The sequence below is a fragment of the Rattus norvegicus genome, chromosome 10, assembly GCF_036323735.1.
Source record: "Rattus norvegicus strain BN/NHsdMcwi chromosome 10, GRCr8, whole genome shotgun sequence".
Classification (NCBI taxonomy): domain Eukaryota; kingdom Metazoa; phylum Chordata; class Mammalia; order Rodentia; family Muridae; genus Rattus; species Rattus norvegicus.
In genome coordinates, this window is record NC_086028.1 from 60,973,096 (window position 1) to 60,995,084 (window position 21,989).

Genomic DNA, 21,989 nt, shown 5'->3' on the forward strand with positions numbered 1-21,989 from the left:
CCTCCTTAATTTTGAGAACGAATCACAGCAGTTCTAATGGCCTGTAAGCTGAAGATAGCCCAAACTGGACTCAAACTTGGGAGTAGTCATACAGTCAAAACAGTTTTTGGAAATACATCACTACACCTGGTTCCAGAACATATAAAGTAGCGGGGTGTTTGTGGATTCTTGAGACAAGGCATCACTGAGTAGCTGGTACTACAGTTGTGCTAAAAGGTAGAAATCACTAACTTAGCTTTCAAGCGTTGAATTTTATGTTAAAACTCCATTTCCTTAGGGAAGTCATAATTATAAAAACCATCCTATGCACAATCCCTCCGCCCTCAAAAATAAAGACCCAAAAATCTAAAGGAAATAATAAACCGAAGTGTCTGGCAAAGTAAATAATCATAAATATACGCCAAATAGCAACGAATTGTTTTCATTCACTGATGGCTCTCTGGAATTTTTTTTTTTTTTTTTTTTTGCTTTGTATTCAACAAAATTAGTTTCGAGTTTGGCGTGGTGGTGTAATCTCGGCTGAGGTGGGAGAATCAGCTTGGTGTGCATAACAAGCCCCAGGACTAAAAAGCAAGATTGTCTCAGATGAAAAAAAAAACCCCTCAAACGACGACCACTGAGTCACTTAAAAGAATGAAGTGCTCTGAGACCCCCTATGGGGGCGCCAAGGAACTTGAGATATTACTTGTGGTGTGGGCGAGGGAGGCCGAACAGATTACAGTGAGCCTCCGGGTCCCGACCACTCCCGGCTTCTGAAGGTGGGTAGGCGGCAGGGAAGACCGTACACCGCGGGACCGCGAACCAGTCCGAGTCCGGGAGCCACGGCAACTTCCGCCCGCGCCCTCGCGCAAAGCAGACTGGGAGTACCGGGCCTGGGCGGCCGCGCCACCACCCACTCGCACGTCGGTGCGGGCGGTGTGGCGTCGGGGGTGGATGACACGTTGGACACGCCTCTGGGGTGGGGGGCGGTCTTCACTCCGCCTCTGGGCTATAGAGTCCCGCCTCTGTTCCCCAACCGCACCCCAAAGCCCTAGACGTTCAGAATCCACCTCCTACGGAAGCCGAAGCGCAGTCAGAATCCGGAAGAAAAACAATCCGGAGGGAGCTGTGCTGCTGAGACCGGAGACCAAGGGCTGCTCCGGCTCGCAGTAGCTGCAGCGCTGAGACACGAACCTACAGCATTACCACGAAGGAATAATGACGACTGCGAGTCTAAGGAAGCCGAGCGCACCAAAAGAGCTTATGCTCAGGTGAGAACACAGGTGTTGGCTGGTAGGTTCCTGGCGGTTAGCTGTCTTCAGCCCAGTCTGATTTATGGGGCTGGGTTTCAAAACCACAGTGGGATCAAGGCTGCCCTAGTTTAGACACCCAGATTCTGTCAGGCCAGTATGTAGGCTATGTATGCTAGGACTGATGCACGCTCTAAACTTGGGCTGCCGAGTTGGTCACTGCAGATGCTCCCAAGCAAGTGTCCAGTTGTTTTTTTGGAGCACACAGGTTTAGACTGCTAAGGACCAACATTCTCCTCTTCAGCTGTAGATTAGAAGTTTTGTTCCTACTTTTCAGCAGTCCATCATGGGGTCTTCTTGATCCGGCTGTGATCTCTAGAAATCCGAAATCAGATTTAGATAAGATCCTTTAGCGAGGTGAAACCTGGTCTCATGCTTGCTCTTTAATCACGAGGAACACCGCTAATCGTCCAATAAATCACGGTGCATGGATTTGTTACTAATCATTAAAACTGAAAATTGGGATGACAAATCCCGAGTTCTAGTCTTTATCCACTTAGAGTTCCTGGGAATACAAGGAGCCATTGAGTAAAAGGGTTACCTGCCGTAGTCCTCTGCTAGACAGCAGGGGGAGACTGTAACCAGACGAAGTAACAGGAGGGCTTGAGAAGCGGTTTTTTTAGTATTTTATCTTCACGGGGAGAGCCAGGGAGCTGCCTTAAGCTAGCCAAGAATTTTTTTTGTTTTGTTTTGTTTACAATTCATGCTTTAAGACCACATACCTCTGAGAACAGGATCTGGTGGAGAGGAGATGTTTTAGAATAGCCTGCCCTGTCCTTTCTGGGTGGATCTTGAGGGTCTTATGCTTCAGTGCCTCAGTATTCCTGGAACTCACAGGTTTCATCTCTGTATAGGCTGAGTTCCTGCTTGCTCTGTCCCAGAGACAGTCTGGGCTTCTTGGGCTGTTGCTATAGCAACACCCTCGCTGAAGGCTTCTATAAGTCTTTGCCTTTTTTTGAGCTTCTGATGGTATTTAAGAACTGCTAATTATTTTTCCTGATATTGAGACTTGTAAAGAGCAGAAATTGGAATGTTATGTTCCAACTGATGACTTTTCTCAATAGAGAGTAGACTCTTGAGACAGATATTAAGAAACCTGTTACTCAGAAACTTGTACCTAGGCTCAATGAAGGCCTTAGCAGAGTTTGTTGTGCTCCAAGGATCTGCAAGGTAAGAGTGAGGAAGGGAATATGCTGTCAACTTTGTTCTTTCTGAATTCCTGTTCTCAGAGCTCTGAAGCATGCGGTCATGTACAGTCAACCTCTAACTCCTTCCTGGTGCTCTTCGGAACCCATAGGTTAAGGAGTGGGCATTCAGAGTTGCTGCCTGAGCCATAAAGGATGAGTGAGGTGTAGGGGCTGATGGGCTAATAGGTTCCTGTCTATCAAACTCATCATCCTCTCCTTCTGGCCAATGGCTTTTGAGCTCCCCTGGGCAGCTCTGTGTCAGGTACTGCCAGGTAACTGTAGACCTTCCTAGAAGAGCCAGTTCACGGGAAGAGGTTCCTGCTTTCGGGACAGAGAAGGGAAGGTAAAAGCTGTGTAGTCCATCACTCCTGTTCCTCTTTTCCTACCACAAGACGCACAAACAAGTTGAACATAGTACTACACAACTTTAATCTCAGAATTTAGGAAGCAGAAGAAGACTGATCTCTATCTAAGGCGTTTGAGGCCAGCCAGGGCTGCATAGTAAGACACAGCCTGAAAAAACAAAAAACAAAAAACAAAAAAAAACCAAAATCCATGAAACAAACATGCCGACACATTTCCAATGATCACTGTAGTGGAAGCCTTAAACGTGTCTAGGTCTCTGCCCATTATCTGGAAAAATCTTAGCTTCCATTCTCCGTGACTTAACATCCTCTCCACAGCATACACGTTGTAACATGGAATGTGGCCTCTGCAGCCCCCACTGTGGACCTCAGTGACCTACTTCAACTGAACAACGAAGACCTGAATCTGGACATATATATCATTGGGTAGGTGTCTAGGGGGCCCCACCCCCATCCCTGTAGAGGACTAATGTAACTTGTCCTCCCTCATTTTGGAGTCTGAAGGTCTTGTTTTGAGCTTTCATCCTCAGTGGGTCCTGTCTTGTGTTTCTTGTCCTGGGTCAGCAATGGTCATGGATAGAAGGGCAGCAGCCACACAGCTGGGGAAGGGAGACCTCTTGGTTTTCAGAACCCAGGTCTGATGCTATGTGTGGGAGAGGCAGTGTCCTCCAGGCCAGGGATGAGCCTCTGGCTTGGAATGGTCAGTTTGCAGGAAATGAATTATGGGATCATAAGCCTTCTTTCTGATGCTGCCTTTGAGGACCCATGGAGCAGTTTCTTCATGGATATGCTTTCTCCACTGAACCTTGTCAAGGTAAGCTAAGTTTACAGGCAATGGAGGAATGTGTGTCACCTACTCTGACTCTAATTGCTTGTCCGATAGGTTTCCCTTTCTCCCTTTCAGCTAACCATTTGTCTGATGCATTCCTCTTTCTCCACTCAGCGTTTCATGTTCTTTCCCATTCATTAAAGGTTTAACCCTCACATACTACACTTGGCTCCCTGGAACTCCTGCCTTCCTCATGCTGTCCCAGTGTGCCTGGGTCTGAGCTATGAGTCCAGGGGTCAGTTTCACACCTAGGTATTTCTCACCTTGGGAGAATTCCTAGTGGTAATGCATCAGGGCTTTTCAATATCTCAGTGCTCACTCCTGTCCTACCCTCTGGTCTCTTCTTACTGCCCAGCATGAAATCTCTGGAGTATAGTACTTGCTACAATTTATGGAGTGTTGATTTGATGTTAAGCATTATAAGTAAGCTCTTGGTGTGTGTTATTTTTCAGTCTTAACTCTCGAGATAGAAATACTTTACAGATAAACCCAAAGCTAAGAAATCACATGGGCTCTCTAGAATCCGAATCCAGATTTTTCACGTCTCTGGCTTTTGTTCTAAACTATCATATTTTATTGCTCTGCTTATGTATGCTAAGACTGACAGGTAATTCCAAAGCTAACCTGCTGATATCACAGAGAACATGGATATCAAGTTCTGAGGGGCTCAGAAGTTGGAAGAGGGGAAGACAGGTGTAGTGCAAAGTGGTTCTTAGTCTGAGGGACCAGTGCACTTTGGGGACTTCGGGGATTCATTAGACCATAGCAGACTGACTGGAAGGTTTTAGGCCCCTGGGTTTTTTGTTTTTTTGTTTTTTTTTTTTTTTGGTTCTTTTTTTCGGAGCTGGGGACCGAACCCAGGGCCTTGCGCTTCCTAGGTAAGCGCTCTACCACTGAGCTAAATCCCCAGCCCCAGGCCCCTGGGTTTTATTTCTGCCCTGTACCCACAATGAATGAACCAACTCCTTTTTTTTTTTTCCAGAGCTGGGGACCTAACCCAGGGCCTTGCGCTTGCTAGGCAAGCACTCTACTACTGAGCTAAATCCCCAACCCCATGAACCAACTCCTAATCAGAGTATCTAGTTCACAGCTTCTTGGAAATACCAGAATTCTTTTGTTCCCTTTCTAGGATGAGTTTTATTCTTCAGTAGAAATTCAGTTACCTGGTTTGCCCAGGGATATTGAAGCAAGAGCTGTGTGGCTCTGAGAAAGAGAAATGCAAGACTTGGTTCTCCTGAGGCTGGGTAGTGTCAACCCCAGAACCCTTAGGTTTCCCACAGAACAAACTGAGATGCCTCTTCTAGAAGACTTGGAGCTATTCATGGAGGGAAGAACCTCCTGTCCCAAAACTCATTTCTTCCTAAGATTCCGTGACTCCTTGTGCCTTGACAAATTGGCAAGGGATTGGTAGGATGGAATGGAGCCACCCTACCAACTTAGCTCAACTTGTGTCAGGGCCCAACCCATTCCACTCATGTGGCCTCCTAAAATTGAGGTCTAGGAACACAAAGCATATGTCTCTCCTTTCCTTAGCCAAATAGATGGGCAAACCCTATTTATAGCTGGTTCCTTGTGGGGATTTACCAGCTGTTGTGAATTCAGAGGACCCTTTTTGGCAGTCCAGTGTCTAGTCACCTCCTGCCAGTCCCCACAGCTCCTTCAATTTAGTTTCTTCGCACTGGAACTTTCCCTGGAAGGCTCTAGTTTTTCCTCACAACCCCCCCCCCCCCATTCTCCCAGTCTCACACTCCCTGCCCTGTTCCCTGCTTCCTGCTGCTCTCTCACCAAGTGCACTGGTCTTTGTGCGAAAGCCCAGTGGCCCAAACCTGCTATGTTAGTTAGGATTAAATGTAACTCCACTCCTGAATCTTATCTGTTTCTTGGTTTCTGTCCTGACCCTGGGATTTCGTCCCTCATAAAATAACTCTGCCCAGATTTCTATTGTCATAGATAGTTGTGAATGGGAGAAATAGAAAACTATAGCTCAGTGGTAGAGCCTATATAGGTTTAAGTCCTGTTACAAAAACAAAAACAAAAAATTAAGACGACTTAGAGAGTAGGTTAGTATTACATATGTAGCAACCCAGAGGGCTCAGGCTCCAGAACCTCCCTTGCTCAGTACTGAGTTTGGGGACCTCCCTACTTTGACTCTTTTGCAGTGCTGGGGCTGCCCTTGGATTGGGGGATCAGGTTTCATAATTCCTGGAAGGCACCAGTACAGCTCCCCACCCGGAGATTTCCTCCTTGGCCTTTGCACCTCATGCTCCGGAAACAGCTACTGGAGTGGTGGACAATCCAGCCCTGAGAAAGAGGGTCACTAGGGGTGGGCTTTTCCCACCCCACCTCTGCAGTCACTAGTAGTAGGCATTTGGCAATCCCCAAACCATCTTCCTAGTTCCTCTGCCTCCCAGAATCTCAATGCTGCACAAGCAAGCTAGGGAGCAAGCTAGGAACAGTGATTCGTGACAGCTGGGGGAAAGCTTGGCCTCTCCTGGGTGTTAGCTACTTTCCCCTCCAGAGCCTCCATGCTCAACACTTACTTCATGTGCACTGCCCTGGTGGACATTCAGCCAGAGTCTGAAGTTATTTACTTTTTTGCAACTGTGTCTCATAGACTGGCTTTAAACTCCTTATTCTCCTGCCTCTACCCCCTGAGCAGTAGGATTACAGGCATATGCCATCATGCCTAACTTTCTAGTTATCACACCACACACACACACACACACACACACACACACACACACACACACACACACACACCAATTTAAATGGTACTGTTTTACTGGGCTAGAACATGTATAGAAAAGTATTCAGATGCTTACCCAGCATGCATAGAGTTCTGAAATTGGTCCTCAGCATTAGGAATGGGTGTAGTAAGTAGGTGTAGAGTCAGTTAATTCTTGCATTTGAATTGCTATCAGTCAACTCAAGATTCAGAACTGCACCCTAAAAGTGTCTCTCTTGTTCTTGCTTATGTTGAAGAGTCCCTAAGCCAAAGTGGGTATGGGAGCACATACCTGTAATCCCAGCACTCAAGAGGCTAAGGCAGGAGGATTGGCAGTTAAAGATCTACCTGGGGGGTTGGGGATTTGGCTCAGTGGTAGAGCGCTTGCCTAGGAAGCGCAAGGTCCTGGGTTCAATCCCCAGCCCCCAAAAAAAGAAAAGAAAAAAAAAAGATCTACCTGGGACACCTAGCAAGACCTTGTATCAAAAGGGGAGTAGGGTGGAGAGATGTCTCAGTGGGTTAGGACACTTGTTGCAATGGCTTCTCCAGGAGTTTGGATCCCAGCACCCATATATGAGCACTATGGGGGAGTGGAGAGAGGAGACTCACTGGGTTTACTGGCCACCAGCCTAGCTCCAGGGTGAGTGAGGGATCCTGTTCCAAAGGAACAAGGTGGAAATTGATAGAACAGAACACCCAATAACCTCCACAATGCTCACCTACACACAGATATACACTGAACCAAAAAAATAACACCTTCATGTAGGCATGGTGTTATCCTGCTTCATTCGATGGGAAGAGAGGCTAAAAGATGTGGAAGTCTCCAGGGCTCTTAGGACAGCATATGTAAGAGAAGCAGCTCCATGGCCATGGGCTGGCTGGGCAAGCAGTGCCTTTCTAGTGGCGAGCTGCCCTGGAAGCCCCCTGGAACACATTGTTTGCAGTTCAGAGGAAAAAAGGAAAAAGCTGAAATTTAGACTTAAACTGGGCTCCATAGACTTTCAGGCAGGGATTTGCATGTGGTTTCAGACTCTTAAAAGTCCCTAGTTGGGCTTAGTAGGGATGCAATTGGCCTTCGCAGTTTAATAAATGACCTTTGCCCTTCGATGCAGATCTCTCAAGTCCGTATGCAGGGGCTTCTCTTACTGGTCTTTGCCAAGTATCAGCATTTGCCCTACATCCAGATCATCTCTACAAAATCCATTCCTACTGGCCTCTACGGGTACTGGGTAAGGACTGAGCTCTGGTCTGAGACTTGAGCTAACAAGGGACGCTTTGCAAAGCTAAGCAAAACAGGGGAAGTCAACTGAGTCTGCATATTCTGTGTAGCCTAGGACCCTGCATACCCACCCCCATAACCCACCCCACACCCTGCCATCCCAGCAGGGCCTGGATATTCCTGAGATCCTAGATTTGGGTATTGAGCTTTGTGCATGGAAGAATTAGCTGGGAAGCTGTGTGTCTATGGCTGAAATCCTGGGGGAGGTAAGACAGCCTCTCCTCAGACCCAGCGTGGGAAAAGAGGGGTATGTATACAATCCAGAGTCTCTCCCCACCCTTCTTCCCACCTTTCCTACCAGGGGAACAAAGGGGGAATCAACATCTGTCTGAAGCTTTACGGCTACTATGTCAGCATCGTCAACTGCCACCTGCCTCCCCACATGTACAACAATGACCAGCGCCTGGAGCACTTTGACCGCATCTTGGAGAGTCTGACTTTTGAGGGATATGATGTCCCCAACATCCTGGACCATGAGTGAGCCTGAAGCTACAAACTGTCATCCCTGTCCTCTCCCGTGCCAGCCAGACTAGCATTGACCAAGTCTACTCTCCTGCCAGTCAGGAGGGCTCCCTCTCCCAACCCCTTTCCTGGTGTCCCATCTGCTATACCACTCAGCTTTGCCTGCTTGATGTCTCCTTTCCTCTGGCCTCTCTGTCCTTCCTAGGAACCCTGGACAACTGTAAACATCCCCGGTCAAGGCCCTGGTGGTTCCTGAGTTCACCCAGGGCTGTTTATTAGCTTGTCCTGATGGGCAGCTTGGGAGCAGGAGGTAGAGCCTTCCTCATATTTGCCATGTGCTCCTCTGGGAAAGCCCTTTAACTTAAGTAATAGCACTGGAGCCAAGGACTGTCCTATAGGACCTAAGCTTGTCCTGGCCTTCACCTGCTGCTCTCCTGGAGTCTAGCTGCTTACCTTCCCCTCAGCTTTTTCCCCCTCAGCAGCTCTTGTGCTCAACAGGCCCGTGCCTCTTCACTGACCTCATCGCAAACCCTCAGGCTGCCCTCCTTTTTTTCCTGAAGCCTCATTCTGTGGTTTGGAGACATGAACTTTCGAATCGAGGACTTTGGGCTGCTCTTTGTTCAGGAGTGTATAACAAAGAAGCGCTACAAAGAGCTGTGGGAGAAAGATCAGGTATTAAGTGAGCAGATGTCTGGGGTACGGAATGTGAGTTTGTGTGAATGTGTGTGTGTGTGTGAGTGTGTGTGTGTGTGAATGTATATGTGCGTGTATATGTGTGTGAGTGTGTGTGTTAGTGTGTGTGCGTGAATGTGTGTGTATGTGTGTGAGTGTGTGTGAGTGAGTGTGTGTGTACATGTGTGTGTGAGTGTGTGTATGTGAATGTGTATGTGTGTATATGTGTGTGTGAGTGTGTGTGTGAGTGAGTGTGTGTGTACATGTGTGAGTGTGTGTTAGTGTGTGCGTGAATGTGTGTGCGTGTGCGAGTGTGTGTGTTTGAGTGTGTGTGAGTGTATGTGTGTTAGTGTGTGTGTGAATGTGTGTGTGAGTGTGAGTGTGTGTGAATGTGTATGTGTGTGTATATGTGTGAGTGTGAGTGTGTGTGAATGTGTATGTGTGTGAATATGTATGTGTGTATATGTGTGTGAGTGTGTGTGTGAGTGTATGTGTGTTAGTGTGTTTGCGTGAATGTGTGTGTGAGTGTGTGTGTGAGTGAGTGTGTGTGTACATGTGTGAGTGTGTGTGTAAGTGTGTGTGAGTGTATGTGTGTTAGTGTGTGTGCGTGAATGTGTGTGAGTGTATGTGTGTTAGTGTGTGTGTGAATGTGTGTGTGAGTGTGTGTGAGAGTGTGTATGTGTGTGTGAGTGTGTGTGAATGTGTGTGAGTGTGTGTGTGAGAGAGTGTGAGTGTGTGTGTGAGTGTGTGTGTGCATGCGTGTGTGTGATCAGAACCTATTATGGAGGTCTGCGAAATGTTCAGAGAACAACAGTGATCACATTGTCTGGGATCTGTTCTCCTTTGTCCATGGGTTGGGAAGAAGAGTCTAACCAGGTTTTGCATGAGGAGATGGGGCAGCCATATCGTGAGTGCTGATCTTCACCTAGAGAAATCATTGGCATGGTCAAGAATAGAGAGCCAGGCTGGGCATACCTGTTCGTACCTATAATCTTAGCACTCAGGAGACTGAGGCAGGAGGATTGTTTTTTTTTTGTTTTGTTTTGTTTTGTTTTTGTTTTTTAAATATTTATTTATTTATTTTATGTGTAAGTACACTATAACTGTCTTCAGACACACCAGAAGAGGGCATCAGATCTCATTACAGATGGTTGTGAGCCACCATGTGGTTGCTGGGATTTGAACTCAGGACCTCGGGAAGAACAGTCAGTGCTCTCAACCGCTGAGCCATCTCTCCAGCCCCAGGAGGATTGTTTTGATTTTGATGCCACCCTGGCTACATTAGCTCCAGCCAAGTCTAAGCTACAGTGTGAAATCTTGGCATCCCCCTAAAAAGAGCTAGGAGAAGGTGCTTTGGGGAGCCCTGGCATAATAACATACATCAGCCTCTCCTCTCCCCAGCCTGGTTACCTCTTAGAGAAGAATAGCCACCCCTTTGGGGGCTTTGGCTTTCCTATGTCCTCTGACACAAGCTTCCTAATAACCTCCAGACAGTGGGAACTCAACGCCTGCTGTCTACAGAGGGAAGGGAGCAGAGAAAATGTCAGGCAGCTGCTTCCCTGGTCCTATAAAGTCCCATTTTTCAGAAGATGTGGGGCTGCTGAAGCAATGACTGCAAGGAGGGTGGGCTGACCTAGTGACTGTGAGGAGATGGGGACTGTGTCTGTATCTACAGCTCTTCATTGCCAAGAAACAGGACCAGCTGCTCCGGGAGTTCCAGGAAGGCCCACTGCTCTTCCCACCCACCTACAAGTTTGACAGGCACTCCAACAACTATGACACCAGGTGAGGAGGACATCAGTGCCGAGGAGGCTCTGGAAGTCTTAGAATACCAGCCACCCCTAGTAGCAGGGTGGAGGTTAGGGCATGCCACAGAGTAGAAATGTTAGAAGGGCAGGAATGAATCCAGCCATCACCTCTCCGGAGTGGAACCTGCTGGCCCTTTCTTAGGCTCTGACTGCGGGAACTTCCCAGACTGGTCTGAGAGAGGGAGGAAAGGCTCATATCAGCAAGAATGGAGTATCGGGGAGAAGGTTTTTGAAGGAGAGGCTAAAGGAAATGGCAGAGGCAGCCCTGGCTTAGGAGGGGGAGCACCAAAGCATTCTGGGAGCCTCTTCTTCTCAAGGCCTTCTAGACCTCATACATGGGTGCAGAAAGGTTATCTAAGATAGTTACAAAGTTCCCCGGCCCCAAACTCAGAGTGAGTCAACTACTGTGTAAGGAGATGAAAAATACTGGAAAACCAGACATGGGTTTGCACAGCTGTAATCCTTGCCTGGGGAGGGGCAGGCTAAGCCACCCTTTGCTACACAGCAAATTCAAAGCCAACTAGGGCTATGTGAGACCCTGTCTTTAAACAAAACAGCAACACCCACCCAAAAAAAGGGAAAAACTTCCCAGACATTGACAGTCTTCACAGCCATCTTCACCAGCTGCAAGGTGGTCTGGCTCTGCTGCTGGCCGTCAGGAAGTGGGGTGCTCAGTGTCCATAGCTTAGTAAGAGTTGGCTGAGACCTTACCTATGCTTAGCCCAGGACGAGGCACCCAGCGGGCACGGGCGATATCTACGGTTAATATTTAACTTGATCTCTTCAGGTGGGGGTGGGGGTGGTCTTACACGAAGACCAAGAGCTGAGAAAGGACCAGGTGACTACCAAAACCTGAGGCTTAAATGGAGAACAAGAACAACTCTGGCAGCAGGTTCCCAACAAGTTGATTGTTAGTTGGGGAGACACCAGCAGGGTGACCCAGACCCCTAGCAGTAAAAGGGGGACTAGGTATCTACAGCAGGCCAGGATAAAAGGTAGCTATGGACTTCATGTATGGAAATGTTTGACAAAGCCTAAATGTCCTTACTAAGGAAACAGGAAAGGATACACCATCTCAGGGATACAGAGCAAGACAGGGCTAGGGCTAGGGCAGTCTACACAAGAAAAGGCAATGCACTCTGGAGACAGAGGGCATCCTGGCAGCAGAATAGGCTGGAAAATAGGTAAGAGGACAAGTTCTGGCTGGCTGATGTGACTGTAGCTGCAGGGAGATGCTGCTCTGCTCTTTGCAGCCATTCACTGAACTTGAGTAGTAACATGGAACTTAGCAGGCCTCAATAACCGTCTGGTGCCTTGGAGGCCAGCACCTCAAGACGTCAGTGTGCACTGAAGGTGTCACTTGGTGTTAAAATAGTTAGCTAGCACATGCAAGGCCCTGGGTTCAAGCCTGAGCAAGTAGGAGCAATCCCCTTTGGGCATAGGATAGAGACTACAGCAGACTCTAAGTCCTGACAAGCAGCTAGATCTGGTAGTAAGTACAGGCCCCAGGGAGCTTAGCCAATGGCTGAGCTGGGTTCAGATGTGTGTCTGAGCATAGTACTTTTCACCTGTGCCATTTCATCTAAGCACAGTGCTCGGCCTGCAGCTCTGTGGGATAGTGCCTGCCTAGCATGCATAAAGCCCTAGTTGCCCCCTCCCTCCATTCAAACACAAATAATTCATAACCAGTCTTTCCAGCAGGAGCAAAGGGAGAGCATGAAGACAACAAAACAAAACACCGCTAAGGAAGATGGAGATCTTTATTGTTGTATAATAGCTCACTGTGGCTGACACTGAGCTCTTACCATGTTCCAGGTGTTGTGCAAAAAGATTCGCACCATTTAATTCTGCACATATATTTAATCCCACCACTCAGGAGGCAGAGGCAGATGAATCTCTGAGTTTGAGACCAGCCTGGTCTACAGAGTAGTTCAGGAAGGTCAAGGGCTACACAGAGAAACCCTGTTATGTAGCCCTGGCTGGTCTAGAAGACATGATTCTTATGCTTCTGCCTCTCAGGTGGCTGGGATTATATTTTACTTGTATTTTTTTGGTGTGTTTTTGTGAGCATGTATATATGTACAGAGGTCAGTGTCTCTTTTCATTGCTCTCCGTCTTGTTTGGTTTTGTTTTTTCTTTTTTTTTTTTTTTTTGGTTCTTTTTTTCGGAGCTGGGGACCGAACCCAGGGCCTTGCGCTTCCTAGGCAAGCGCTCTACCACTGAGCTAAATCCCCAGCCCAGTTTTGTTTTTTCTAAGACAGGGACTCTGTGTTGTCCTGGCTGTCCTGGAACTCATCCAGTAGACCAGGCTGGTCTGGAACTCAGATCTGCTGGTCTCTGCCTCCTGAGTACCGGAATTAAAGCCTCCAGACCAGGCTTTGGTTGGATGTTTTGTTTTGTTTTAAAGGCAGGGTCTCTCACTGAATCTGGCAGTCACCGTTTGTCTGGCCGTAGTCTTGCTGATCAGGTAGTGCTGGGATTCGGCTATCTCTGAGAGACATCCCCATCCCTGGGATTACAGGCATTTATTTTAAAATGTGCTGAGAATCTACACTCTGGCCCTAGACAGGAGTATTTCAATCATGATGTCCACTATTCCTGCCTAGGCACCCCTCTGTGGTTAGGCTCCAGACCCACTGAAAACAGCTGGGCAGTCAGATGGGCAGTCAGATGGACTGGGGCTAAGATTCTTCCTGAATCACAAAGCTGCTTACTACCCAGCGTGCTGCCTGCCTCAAATCCTAGGACATCTATGCAGTTTGCTGGTGGAATTATTATGTGTGAGGTACTGGGTAGTGAGCCACTGCGGGTCTCTTGATACCCAGAGCACGGAACCTGCATCTAATTTGTGTTTGTCCCGGGTATAAGCACAGCATCTAGCCGGTGGTTTGGTTTGGTTTGGTTTGGTTTGGTTTGGTTTGGTTTCTTTTTTTTTTTTTTTTTGGTTCTTTTTTTTCGGAGCTGGGGACCGAACCCAGGGCCCTGCGCTTCCTAGGCAAGCGCTCTACCACTGAGCTAAATCCCCAGCCCCTTTAGCCAGTGTTTTAATTGGGAGCCTGAGAACAATTTTCGAGCCAGACTAGCAAAGGGACCCACCGATGACAGGGACTTTTTGGAACTCGATGTACCTCTCTAGAACTCAATGAAGTGCCAAAGGAAGTTGGAAGCCAGAGACAGGAGGGAGGTGTCAATTAGACTTGTCAAGAAGAGGCTTGTTTGTTTGTTTGTTTGTTTGTTTGTTTGTTTTTGCAGGAGGGTTGAATCCAGAGTCCCACGTGCACTAGGCAGGTCTTCTGCCTCAGCTATACACCTTAGGACATACACGAAGGAGGCAGCGATGTTGGTAGACAGGAAGGGCGGGCTCTAGTCCTTGAGCAGCACTGATGAGTAACACTGGGAGTGGATAAGACCTTAGCCTGTGTAGCTGTCCTAAGTGACTATAGGTGATTTGTGTCTCACTATACAAAGTGATTGTGGATGGTTTGTGTGCAGAGCTCAGAATGCAGTGTTCATTAGCTGTGCAGTGTTCCCGAGCCAAGATGTAATGAGAACCGAGGTCAGCTCCATTACAGGGGAGGGTGGAGGGGCTGAGGGCAGGGTGGAAATCCTATTAGACTCAGGGATTGCACCAGGTGTTGTTACAGTAATCATTATGGATGCAGACTGGGCAGATTGAGCAGGGGATATTGTGATCAAAGCTAGTCAAGACTTGTGTCACGGACACATTAAGTGTCTGACCAGCTAACCATGCTCCAGAGTTCAATGAGGCACTTCAAATCTGTCCATAGGGAGCTAAAGTGAATCGTGCTCTCATACAGACACCAAACACAGAGTATCATGTGCACAGCTCCTCTGGGGTCAGTAGGTTGGCTCCCTGTGGGGTTTTGGTTGGTTGGTTGGGTTGGGTTTTTTTGTTGTTTTTTTTTTGTTTGTTTTGTTTTGTTTTGTTTTGTTTTAGAATCTAGAGAATCTTGCAGTTTTTGCCTTTAGTTTTCTGAAAGTGAAGTGTGTTCATTCATTTGAGAGACAGTTATATTGAAACCATCCATTCAGATAGCCTCCTTGAGGTTGATGGATACTGTAGACAGCTCTGGCTGCTCTGAAGGGAGGTGCTCTGGGAGAGGAGGGGCAGAGGAAGCACAAGCCGTGGGCCAACACACAGCTTCCACCAGATCAGAGTAGCCTGTCTCAGCTTTAGAAAAACTAGGACTTGTAAGACAGGACCGTGGGAAACGGTGGAGAAACTGCTCAGAGGGTTACAACACTCATTACATGTGCAGGGGACCCAGGTTTGGTTCCCAGCGCCTACACAGCAGCCATAACCATCTATCACTCCAGTTCCAGAGGTTCTTTGGGTACTGTGAACATAAACTTACATGCAGGCAACACACATATACATAAAATAAAAGTGAATAATCTTTTTTAAAAGATGAAAGACAGCACCACTGGAAAGATTGGAGCAGTCAATAGGACAGGTGTCACAGTGCATAATACACTAAGGATCCACTTTTAAATTACAAGAAATGTGGGACTTGAAGGATAGATACAATAATATTTGAACATATTTAATTTGCATTTTGTTTGCCAAACAACGAAGTCGAGGAACTGGAGGTATAGCTCAGTAATGGTCACCTATACCCTGGCTTCCATTTAGCACTGCAAAAAGAATCTCCTTGACTCTCTTTGGTTTGCTTGGTTTTTGTTTTTTTCCCTGTTGTGAGATAAGAGTCCCGGGGGCTGGAGAGATGGCTCAGCGGTTAAGAGCACCCGACTGCTCTTCCAGAGGTCCTGAGTTCAATTCCCAGCAACCACATGGTGGCTCACAACCATCTGTAAAGAGATCCGATGCCCTCTTCTGGTGTGTCTGAAGACAGCGACAGTGTACTTATATATAATAAATGAGTAAATCTTTAAAAAAAAAAAAGATAAGAGTCCCACTATAGAGCCCCCGCTGTCCTCTAGCTTGCTATGTAGACCAATCCGGCCCTGAACTCACAGAGATTCACCTGACTCTGCTAGGGTTAAAGGTGCACTACCACACCTGCCCTGCCGACCCTGCTTGTCAATCTTTCTTACTTGACATTTGGTAAGCCTTGTTGGAAGAGATGAACAATACAGATGCTAAAGAAAAGGTAGGAAGAAGGGCTGGCTGAGAAATGCTGAGGAGGGAGGAGGCCGATGCTGGCTCAGGACTGCAGACACAAAGGTCTGGGTTCTTGGTTAATTCTCAGAATTGGGGAGAGTGTGGGCTTTAAAGACATGCATTGTGCGTCTCTCATCATGGTGCAAGCCTTGCTGGGCATCTCATGCTCATGGTGACCAACAACACAGGGGCTAGGCAGTTTCTCAGTAATGCCGACACTGGGGAAGCAGAGGCAGGTGGATCTGTGAGTTCCAGGCCATCCCGGTCTACAGAGTGAGTCCCGGCTGTGCAAGGGGCACTTAGTAAGACCCTGTCTCTGAACAAACAACAAAAACCCCAGAAAGGTGAGCATCTGGAAACAGCCTTAGGAGCTGACAAGCAGAAGGTGGTTTAGCCAGAGTTTCCACTTTTTGGCCACTCCTTGACACCTCAGCCCCTTTGAAGTAAGTTCTGTTATCACACAGTCTGAAAGTTCAGGAAACTGAGCTGCAGAGAGGTGAAGTCATTTGCCGGAGGGGACAGCTCTGGAATTACCAGACCAGAGCCTTCCTCCGACTGGCCTCTGATTCCAGAGTCTCAGTTTACCTTGCTATCATTCACTGAAAGACGTGCTGCTGCTTAACAATGCACTGGAAGTCCTTGGTAAAAATAGGACTGAAGAAAGCGGGAGATGGCAACTTTCACAGTGATTGAGACATAGAAGACTGTACGTTATGACTGGATGCATTTTTTGTTGTTGTTGTTGGGTTGTTTGAGACAGGATTTCTCTGTATAGCCCTGGCTGTCCTAGAACTTGCTCTCTAGACCAGGCTGGCTTTGAACTCACAGAGATCCATCAGCCTCTGCCTCTGTGGTCCTGAGATTAAAGGTGTGCACCGCCATGCCTAACTGGAAAGCATTTTTTTTCTATTTTGGGTTTATTTTTTGTTGTTGTTTGTTGCTTACTCTTCTGTTTGTGGTTTGTGCATGTGTACATGTAGGTAGATGCACTTGCCCATCACCTGTGCATGTGTCTGCGGATATCAGAGGCCAGCATCCATGCCGTCCTCTATCACTCCACAGCTTTTTACAATTTTAATTATTTTCTTTATTTTATGTGTTTTGCCCACCTGTGTCTGTGCACCTCGTGCACGCCTGCTGTCCACAGACATCAGAAGAGGGAATCAGATCCCCTGGAATTGGAGTTATAGGTGGTCGTTAACATTCGTGGTTGCTGGGAATTAAACCCAGGTCCTCTGAAAGAGCAGCCAGTGCTCCTTACTGCTGAGCCATCTCTCCAGTGCCTTCCTCCCTCCTTGAGACAGGAGCTCACTCTGTAGTCAATACTGGCTTGGAACTCTGTACAGCCCAGGTTGAGCTCAAAGTCAAAATGGCCTTCCTGCCTTAGCCAGCCAGGTGCTGGGATTGTAGGCATGAGCCACCATGCCTGGCTTTCTTTTTGGAGTGGGAGAGAATATGAATGAACATGAATATGAATGTGTGTAGGCCAGATGTTAGTGTCTAGTGTCTCCAATTGTTTGGTTTTCCTTTTAAAAATTAAACATATTTTACATTTTTGGTGAGTGGAGAGGGTACTTTTGCAATAGCATGTGTATAATCAAAGAACAGCTTCTGAGCATTGGTTCTCACTTTCACATTCTGGGTATCGAGCTCAGGTTGTCAAACTTGGTGGCAAACACCTTTACTCCTTGCCCCCCCCCCTTTTTTTTCTTTTTTCTTTGTGGGGTCAGGTGGAGATAGGTCTCTATGTAGCCCTGGTTGTCTTAGAACTCACTGTGTAGACCAGGCTGACCTCTACCTCCTCAGGGCTAAGATTAAAGGCATGCACTACCAACCCTGGCTCCCACCTCACTCTTTGAAACAGCGTCACTTTCTAAGCTGGAGCTCACCAGCTCAGTTCTACTGGCCTCAGTGATCTGGCCTCCCCCAGGGGTCTGCCTGCCACCCCTCTCCTTAGTACTATGCTTACTTTAGTTTTGAGTTTTACAAGGATTTTCATTCAGACCCTCTTCCTTACATGGCAAGCTCTTTCTGATAACTCTTGAGAACAAAGACTGACAGTGAGAGTTGGGATCTAGCGCAGGTGAGAGTGTTTGCCTGGTATTGACAGAAGCCCGAAGGCGGATAGCACCACACGAACTGGGCATCGCCTGTACACCGATGAAGGCAGGAGGACGAGAAGTTCAGAGTCATCCTCCAGGGTGTGGAGAGTTTGAGGCCAGCCTGGACTGCAGGCGACCCCGTCTAACCACACTGACCGAGTTCTACAGGCAGTTTGTTTCAGACAGAGGCCTGTTCTAGTTGTCTGAGCAGCCCTGTGAGGTAACAGCTGCTCTCATCTCCATTTTGAAGAAGAGGGAGCTGCAGCCTAAGAGGGTTAGTGTGGTGGTTAAGAGCACGTGCTCTGTGGTCAGGCTGCTTGCTTGGCCTGGAGTCCTGGATGCACCACTTAGTAACTCTGTGGCTTTGGGAAATGATTCCCATTCTAAGGCTCAGTCTCCCTCCTGTAAAGGGTGAGTGGTAACCCTACTAACCACAGGCCTGTGGCAAGCATTCCCCAAATTCAAGTCTGAGTCCCTACATCTTCAAAACCCAACCTAGGTTCTTTTCTGTTTTGTTTTTCTTTAAGGAGTGCCTTAAATGGAACATCCCTAAATTGCAGCTTAATTGATAAACATGTGGGCTTAGCAGAGGGTCGGTGGTTGATGCTGCTGTTTCTGTTGGATACTCGTCACCTGCCAGAAGTCTTTGAGTGCTGGTAGACCCTGAAGCAGACACATGGAGGCACATTCCTGCTCATGCCAACTCTTTTCTTCCCATTCTTTTCCTCCTAAGTGAGAAAAAACGCAAGCCTGCGTGGACTGACCGAATCCTGTGGAGGTTGAAGCGGCAGCCAGCCAAGGCCAACCCCTCCGGCTTCTTGTTGACACAGAAGGACTATGTCAGCCACATGACATACAGCATCAGTGACCATAAGCCTGTCACTGGCACCTTCGACTTGGAGGTGAACTTCTGGGCTTCCCAAAACCTGGCAGAGGGATAGCTGTGCTGGCCACACTACCAAACCCTCGGGGTTGGGTTGTAAAGTCAGGCAGTCTCAGGGGACACCTGTAGGAGGACATGATTGTCTTTCCTCCCAGCTCAGGTATCCCAGTGCTTCTAGGAACTGTTGATGGCTCTCTCTGTCAGAAGCATGTTGAGGCCCTCTGTGTATAGGCTTCTGTTTCCTCTTGGTTTTCTCCCTGGAGGTTAATGAGTTTCATCATGCTTATTACCTACTATGTGAAGTAGAACTTCCTTTTATTTGTCCTAATTGTGTCTAGATCGAGTTGCAGAGGGAGCTCTGCCCATCCTTTATATCTTGCCACCTAATAACAGTGCACCGCTGGCCATGCTAAACTGCCTTTCCTCTCAGCTCCAGTACTGGTCCTTCCACATTTTTACAGCTGTTCTCACCAGAGCCTTTCCCTACAAATCTGAATTGGGGCCTTAGAGGCAGAAACCTCGGAAGAGAGTGGCTGTCAGTCTGTCTTCCTTCCTTCCTTTCTTTCTTTCTTTCTTTCTTTCTTTCTTTCTCTTTTTTAAAGATTTATTTATTTATTTTATATATGTGAGTACACTGTCACTCTCTTCAGACACACCAGAAGAGGGCATCAGATCCCATTACAGATGGCTGTGAGCCACCATGTGGTTGCTGGGAATTGAACTCAGGACCTCTGGAAGAGCAGTCAGTGCTCTTAACCGCTGAGCCATCTCTCCAGCCCTCCAGCCCTCCACTCCCCCCGACCTCTTTTCTTAAACCAGGTCCCTTTTCCCATATCCATGCACACCCTCAGTTCTGGGCTTTGTGCTGTTTACCTGCTTCTAGACCCCATTCCCCTGGCAGGGCAAGCATTCCCTGTGACAAGCCTTTGGTTCTTTCTCTTTCCTACTGGCCAGCTAGGGTCAGCTAAAGTAGCCTAGCAAAGTTCTATGCCCACTGCTCTAGGTGTCCCTGTTGCCCCTACCACTCTAGCAGAACACAATAAGGAACAGTTGCCTTAAGGATTTCAGCCTACCACTCACCCCTGTGTACAGCTGAACCCACTGATGTCTGTCCCACTGATCACTATGATGCCTGAATACCTGTGGACCAAGGAGAACGACATGCTGATCAACTACACCTCCACCCCAGAGTTCCTCAGCAGCCCCTGGGACTGGATCGGACTATACAAGGTGATATGGCAGGCAAGGCAGGGAGTCCATTATCCCCTGGTTTGTCCATCACTGGGGCCCACAGGAGCTGGCCAGAGACAACTGAAGAGCTTACTCTGGTTCACCCCAGGGACCCTGTCCAACTTAGGGCCTGTCAGGAAAGAGAAGACTTAGTGTTAAGACAAACCCTGGCAGTAAGACCATCTTTTCCTTAGGACTTTCATACCCTCCTCAGCCCTGACTGACTGCCTGATCCCCACTCACAGGTGGGGATGCGACACATTAATGACTATGTATCCTATGTCTGGGTCGGTGACAACCAAGTCTCCCGTGGTAACAACCCAAACCAGGTACGTCTCTGACATGCAGAATTGCCTAAACATTCTTGTCTTCTGGAAGGAAGGAAGAAAGTGTTTGGATAATTTACCACTATACTGGGAATGGCTCAAGCCCTAGAACTGACCCCATTCCTGTTGCCCCAGGTGTATATCAACATCAGTGCTATCCCTGACACGGAGGAGCAGTTTCTTCTCTGTTACTATAGCAACAACCTGCACTCTATAGTGGGGATAAGTCAACCCTTCAAGGTAAGGGGTTGCTGTTGGGAGAAGGGGAAGGTTACTTTGAAGGATCTGGGAGGCACACTATGGGCTATGCCCATGGAGCTCTATCTGTTGGGTGGTGGGCGGACCATCAGGAAAGTAGGTAAGAACTCTGCTCACCTCTTCTGCTACATGTTTTACCCCTGCAGATCCCGTCCGGCTTCTTTTTGAGAGAGGACACACTGTCTGAGCTTGAACCACAGCTCTGAGCCCAGATGGGAGTGAATGAATCCAGGGCGGAGGCTAGAGCTGGAAGCCAGCTGTGCTTCAGCACTGCCAGCAGCGCTGGGTCTGGCCCAGCCCCTGAGGAGGCATCTGAGTTTCCTCCAGCTCCCCACCTCCCAGGGGAGCTCAGCCAACCTCCTCTGCTCTCTCTAGTCCAGATGAACTGGCCCTTTAATACAGGTTTTTTATTACAGAGATGTGATTGAAACAGAGTAGTGTGTCAATGGCGAGGTCTTGGAGACTGTCCACTGCACATAGACTTGCTTGCTTCCACTAGCTTGCATGCCATTTCTTTTTTCTCCCTCTCATCCACACATAAACACTCCCTCTCACATCCAAGCAGTCGTGCCAGGCACATGCCCTATCTGGCACAGGCCTGCATTCCTATCACACCATCCTGGGCCTCCTCGGGCTGCCCGGGGTGGGGGAGATGTTCACATTTGTACAGGCCCTGTAAATTGGGTGGCACAAACAGCACCAGGTTCCAAAAGTCTTGGAATCTCATGGTTTGTTCCCACGGGGATGACAGAGGCTCTGAGAGCCCTGCTTTCAGCTGAAGCACTGTGGCGGAAGTAGATAGCAATGCCCATCTCTACTCTAAGAGTGGGATCTGACCAGGAAGTTCTAGGGCCTCAGGTTAGCTTCTGCAGAGGAGTGGAGCCCCATGTCCCCACCCGCCTGCCCTTTACAGACAGTTGACCGGTGGAGGAGGAGCCTTAGCCACTGTCCTCTAGAGTGGTCTTCAGATCAAGCTCATCTGCTGCCACTCCCAGCCTGAGTCATTGGCAAAGCACTGCTCCTCCCCCGGGCCCTGCTGGGACCTAGAAGTGGGGAGCAGCAGAGGAACTAGACTGGACATTTTGAAGGAGCTAGTGGCAAGAAGAAGACTCAGCACTTTCCAGGTGCCATGTGGATAGCCTATCCGTACCCGACAGATGCCTTCTGCCAACAGTGACTCAACACCTCTCCCAGGATACACCTCAGGGAGTCTAGCCCTGTGATTCTCTGTCCATCTTGTGACCTAAGTCATAAGTCACTCTAGCTGCTCTAGGTTCTGTATTCTATCCTGGGAGCCACTGGGTGTTAAGAACCCCCAGGCTCATAGTGAGCTGTTGCTGTGTGTTCTCTGTGTGCTGTTACAGCAGAGGGTAATTATAAAGATGGCATTCACACTCCTGTGTGACTCCTTTGATGGGGGGTGGGGGGGGA

At 48.2% G+C, this 21,989-nt stretch overlaps 1 protein-coding gene across 2 annotated transcripts; it reads left to right on the forward strand.

Moving 5' to 3' along the window:
• Positions 1 to 1,087: 1,087 nt before the first annotated feature.
• Inpp5k (inositol polyphosphate-5-phosphatase K) lies at positions 1,088 to 21,952 on the forward strand. Of its 2 annotated transcripts, none has more exons than NM_001013859.1 (12): positions 1,088 to 1,250; positions 3,160 to 3,267; positions 3,547 to 3,655; positions 7,508 to 7,624; positions 7,976 to 8,151; positions 8,697 to 8,808; positions 10,484 to 10,593; positions 18,595 to 18,763; positions 19,837 to 19,974; positions 20,220 to 20,303; positions 20,436 to 20,540; positions 20,705 to 20,975. In NM_001013859.1, exons 1-12 carry the CDS (start codon positions 1,198 to 1,200, stop codon positions 20,762 to 20,764), a joined length of 1,341 nt encoding a protein of 446 aa, NP_001013881.1. In that variant the 5' UTR covers positions 1,088 to 1,197; the 3' UTR covers positions 20,765 to 20,975. The 2 variants fall into 2 exon arrangements, with proteins under 2 accessions (NP_001013881.1, XP_038941447.1); XM_039085519.2 differs by having other exon boundaries at positions 1,213 to 1,250; positions 3,195 to 3,267; positions 20,705 to 21,952.
• The last annotated feature ends 37 nt before the right edge of the window (positions 21,953 to 21,989 follow it).

Excerpts from the sequence above, each read along its gene's own strand:
- Inpp5k (NM_001013859.1), top strand. The coding sequence starts at position 1,198 with ATGACGACTGCGAGTCTAAGGAAGCCGAGCGCACCAAAAGAGCTTATG. Across the intron at positions 8,809-10,483 it reads AGCTGTGGGAGAAAGATCAG|CTCTTCATTGCCAAGAAACA; the intron begins GTATTAAGTGAG and ends CTGTATCTACAG. Across the intron at positions 19,975-20,219 it reads ACTGGATCGGACTATACAAG|GTGGGGATGCGACACATTAA; the intron begins GTGATATGGCAG and ends CCCCACTCACAG.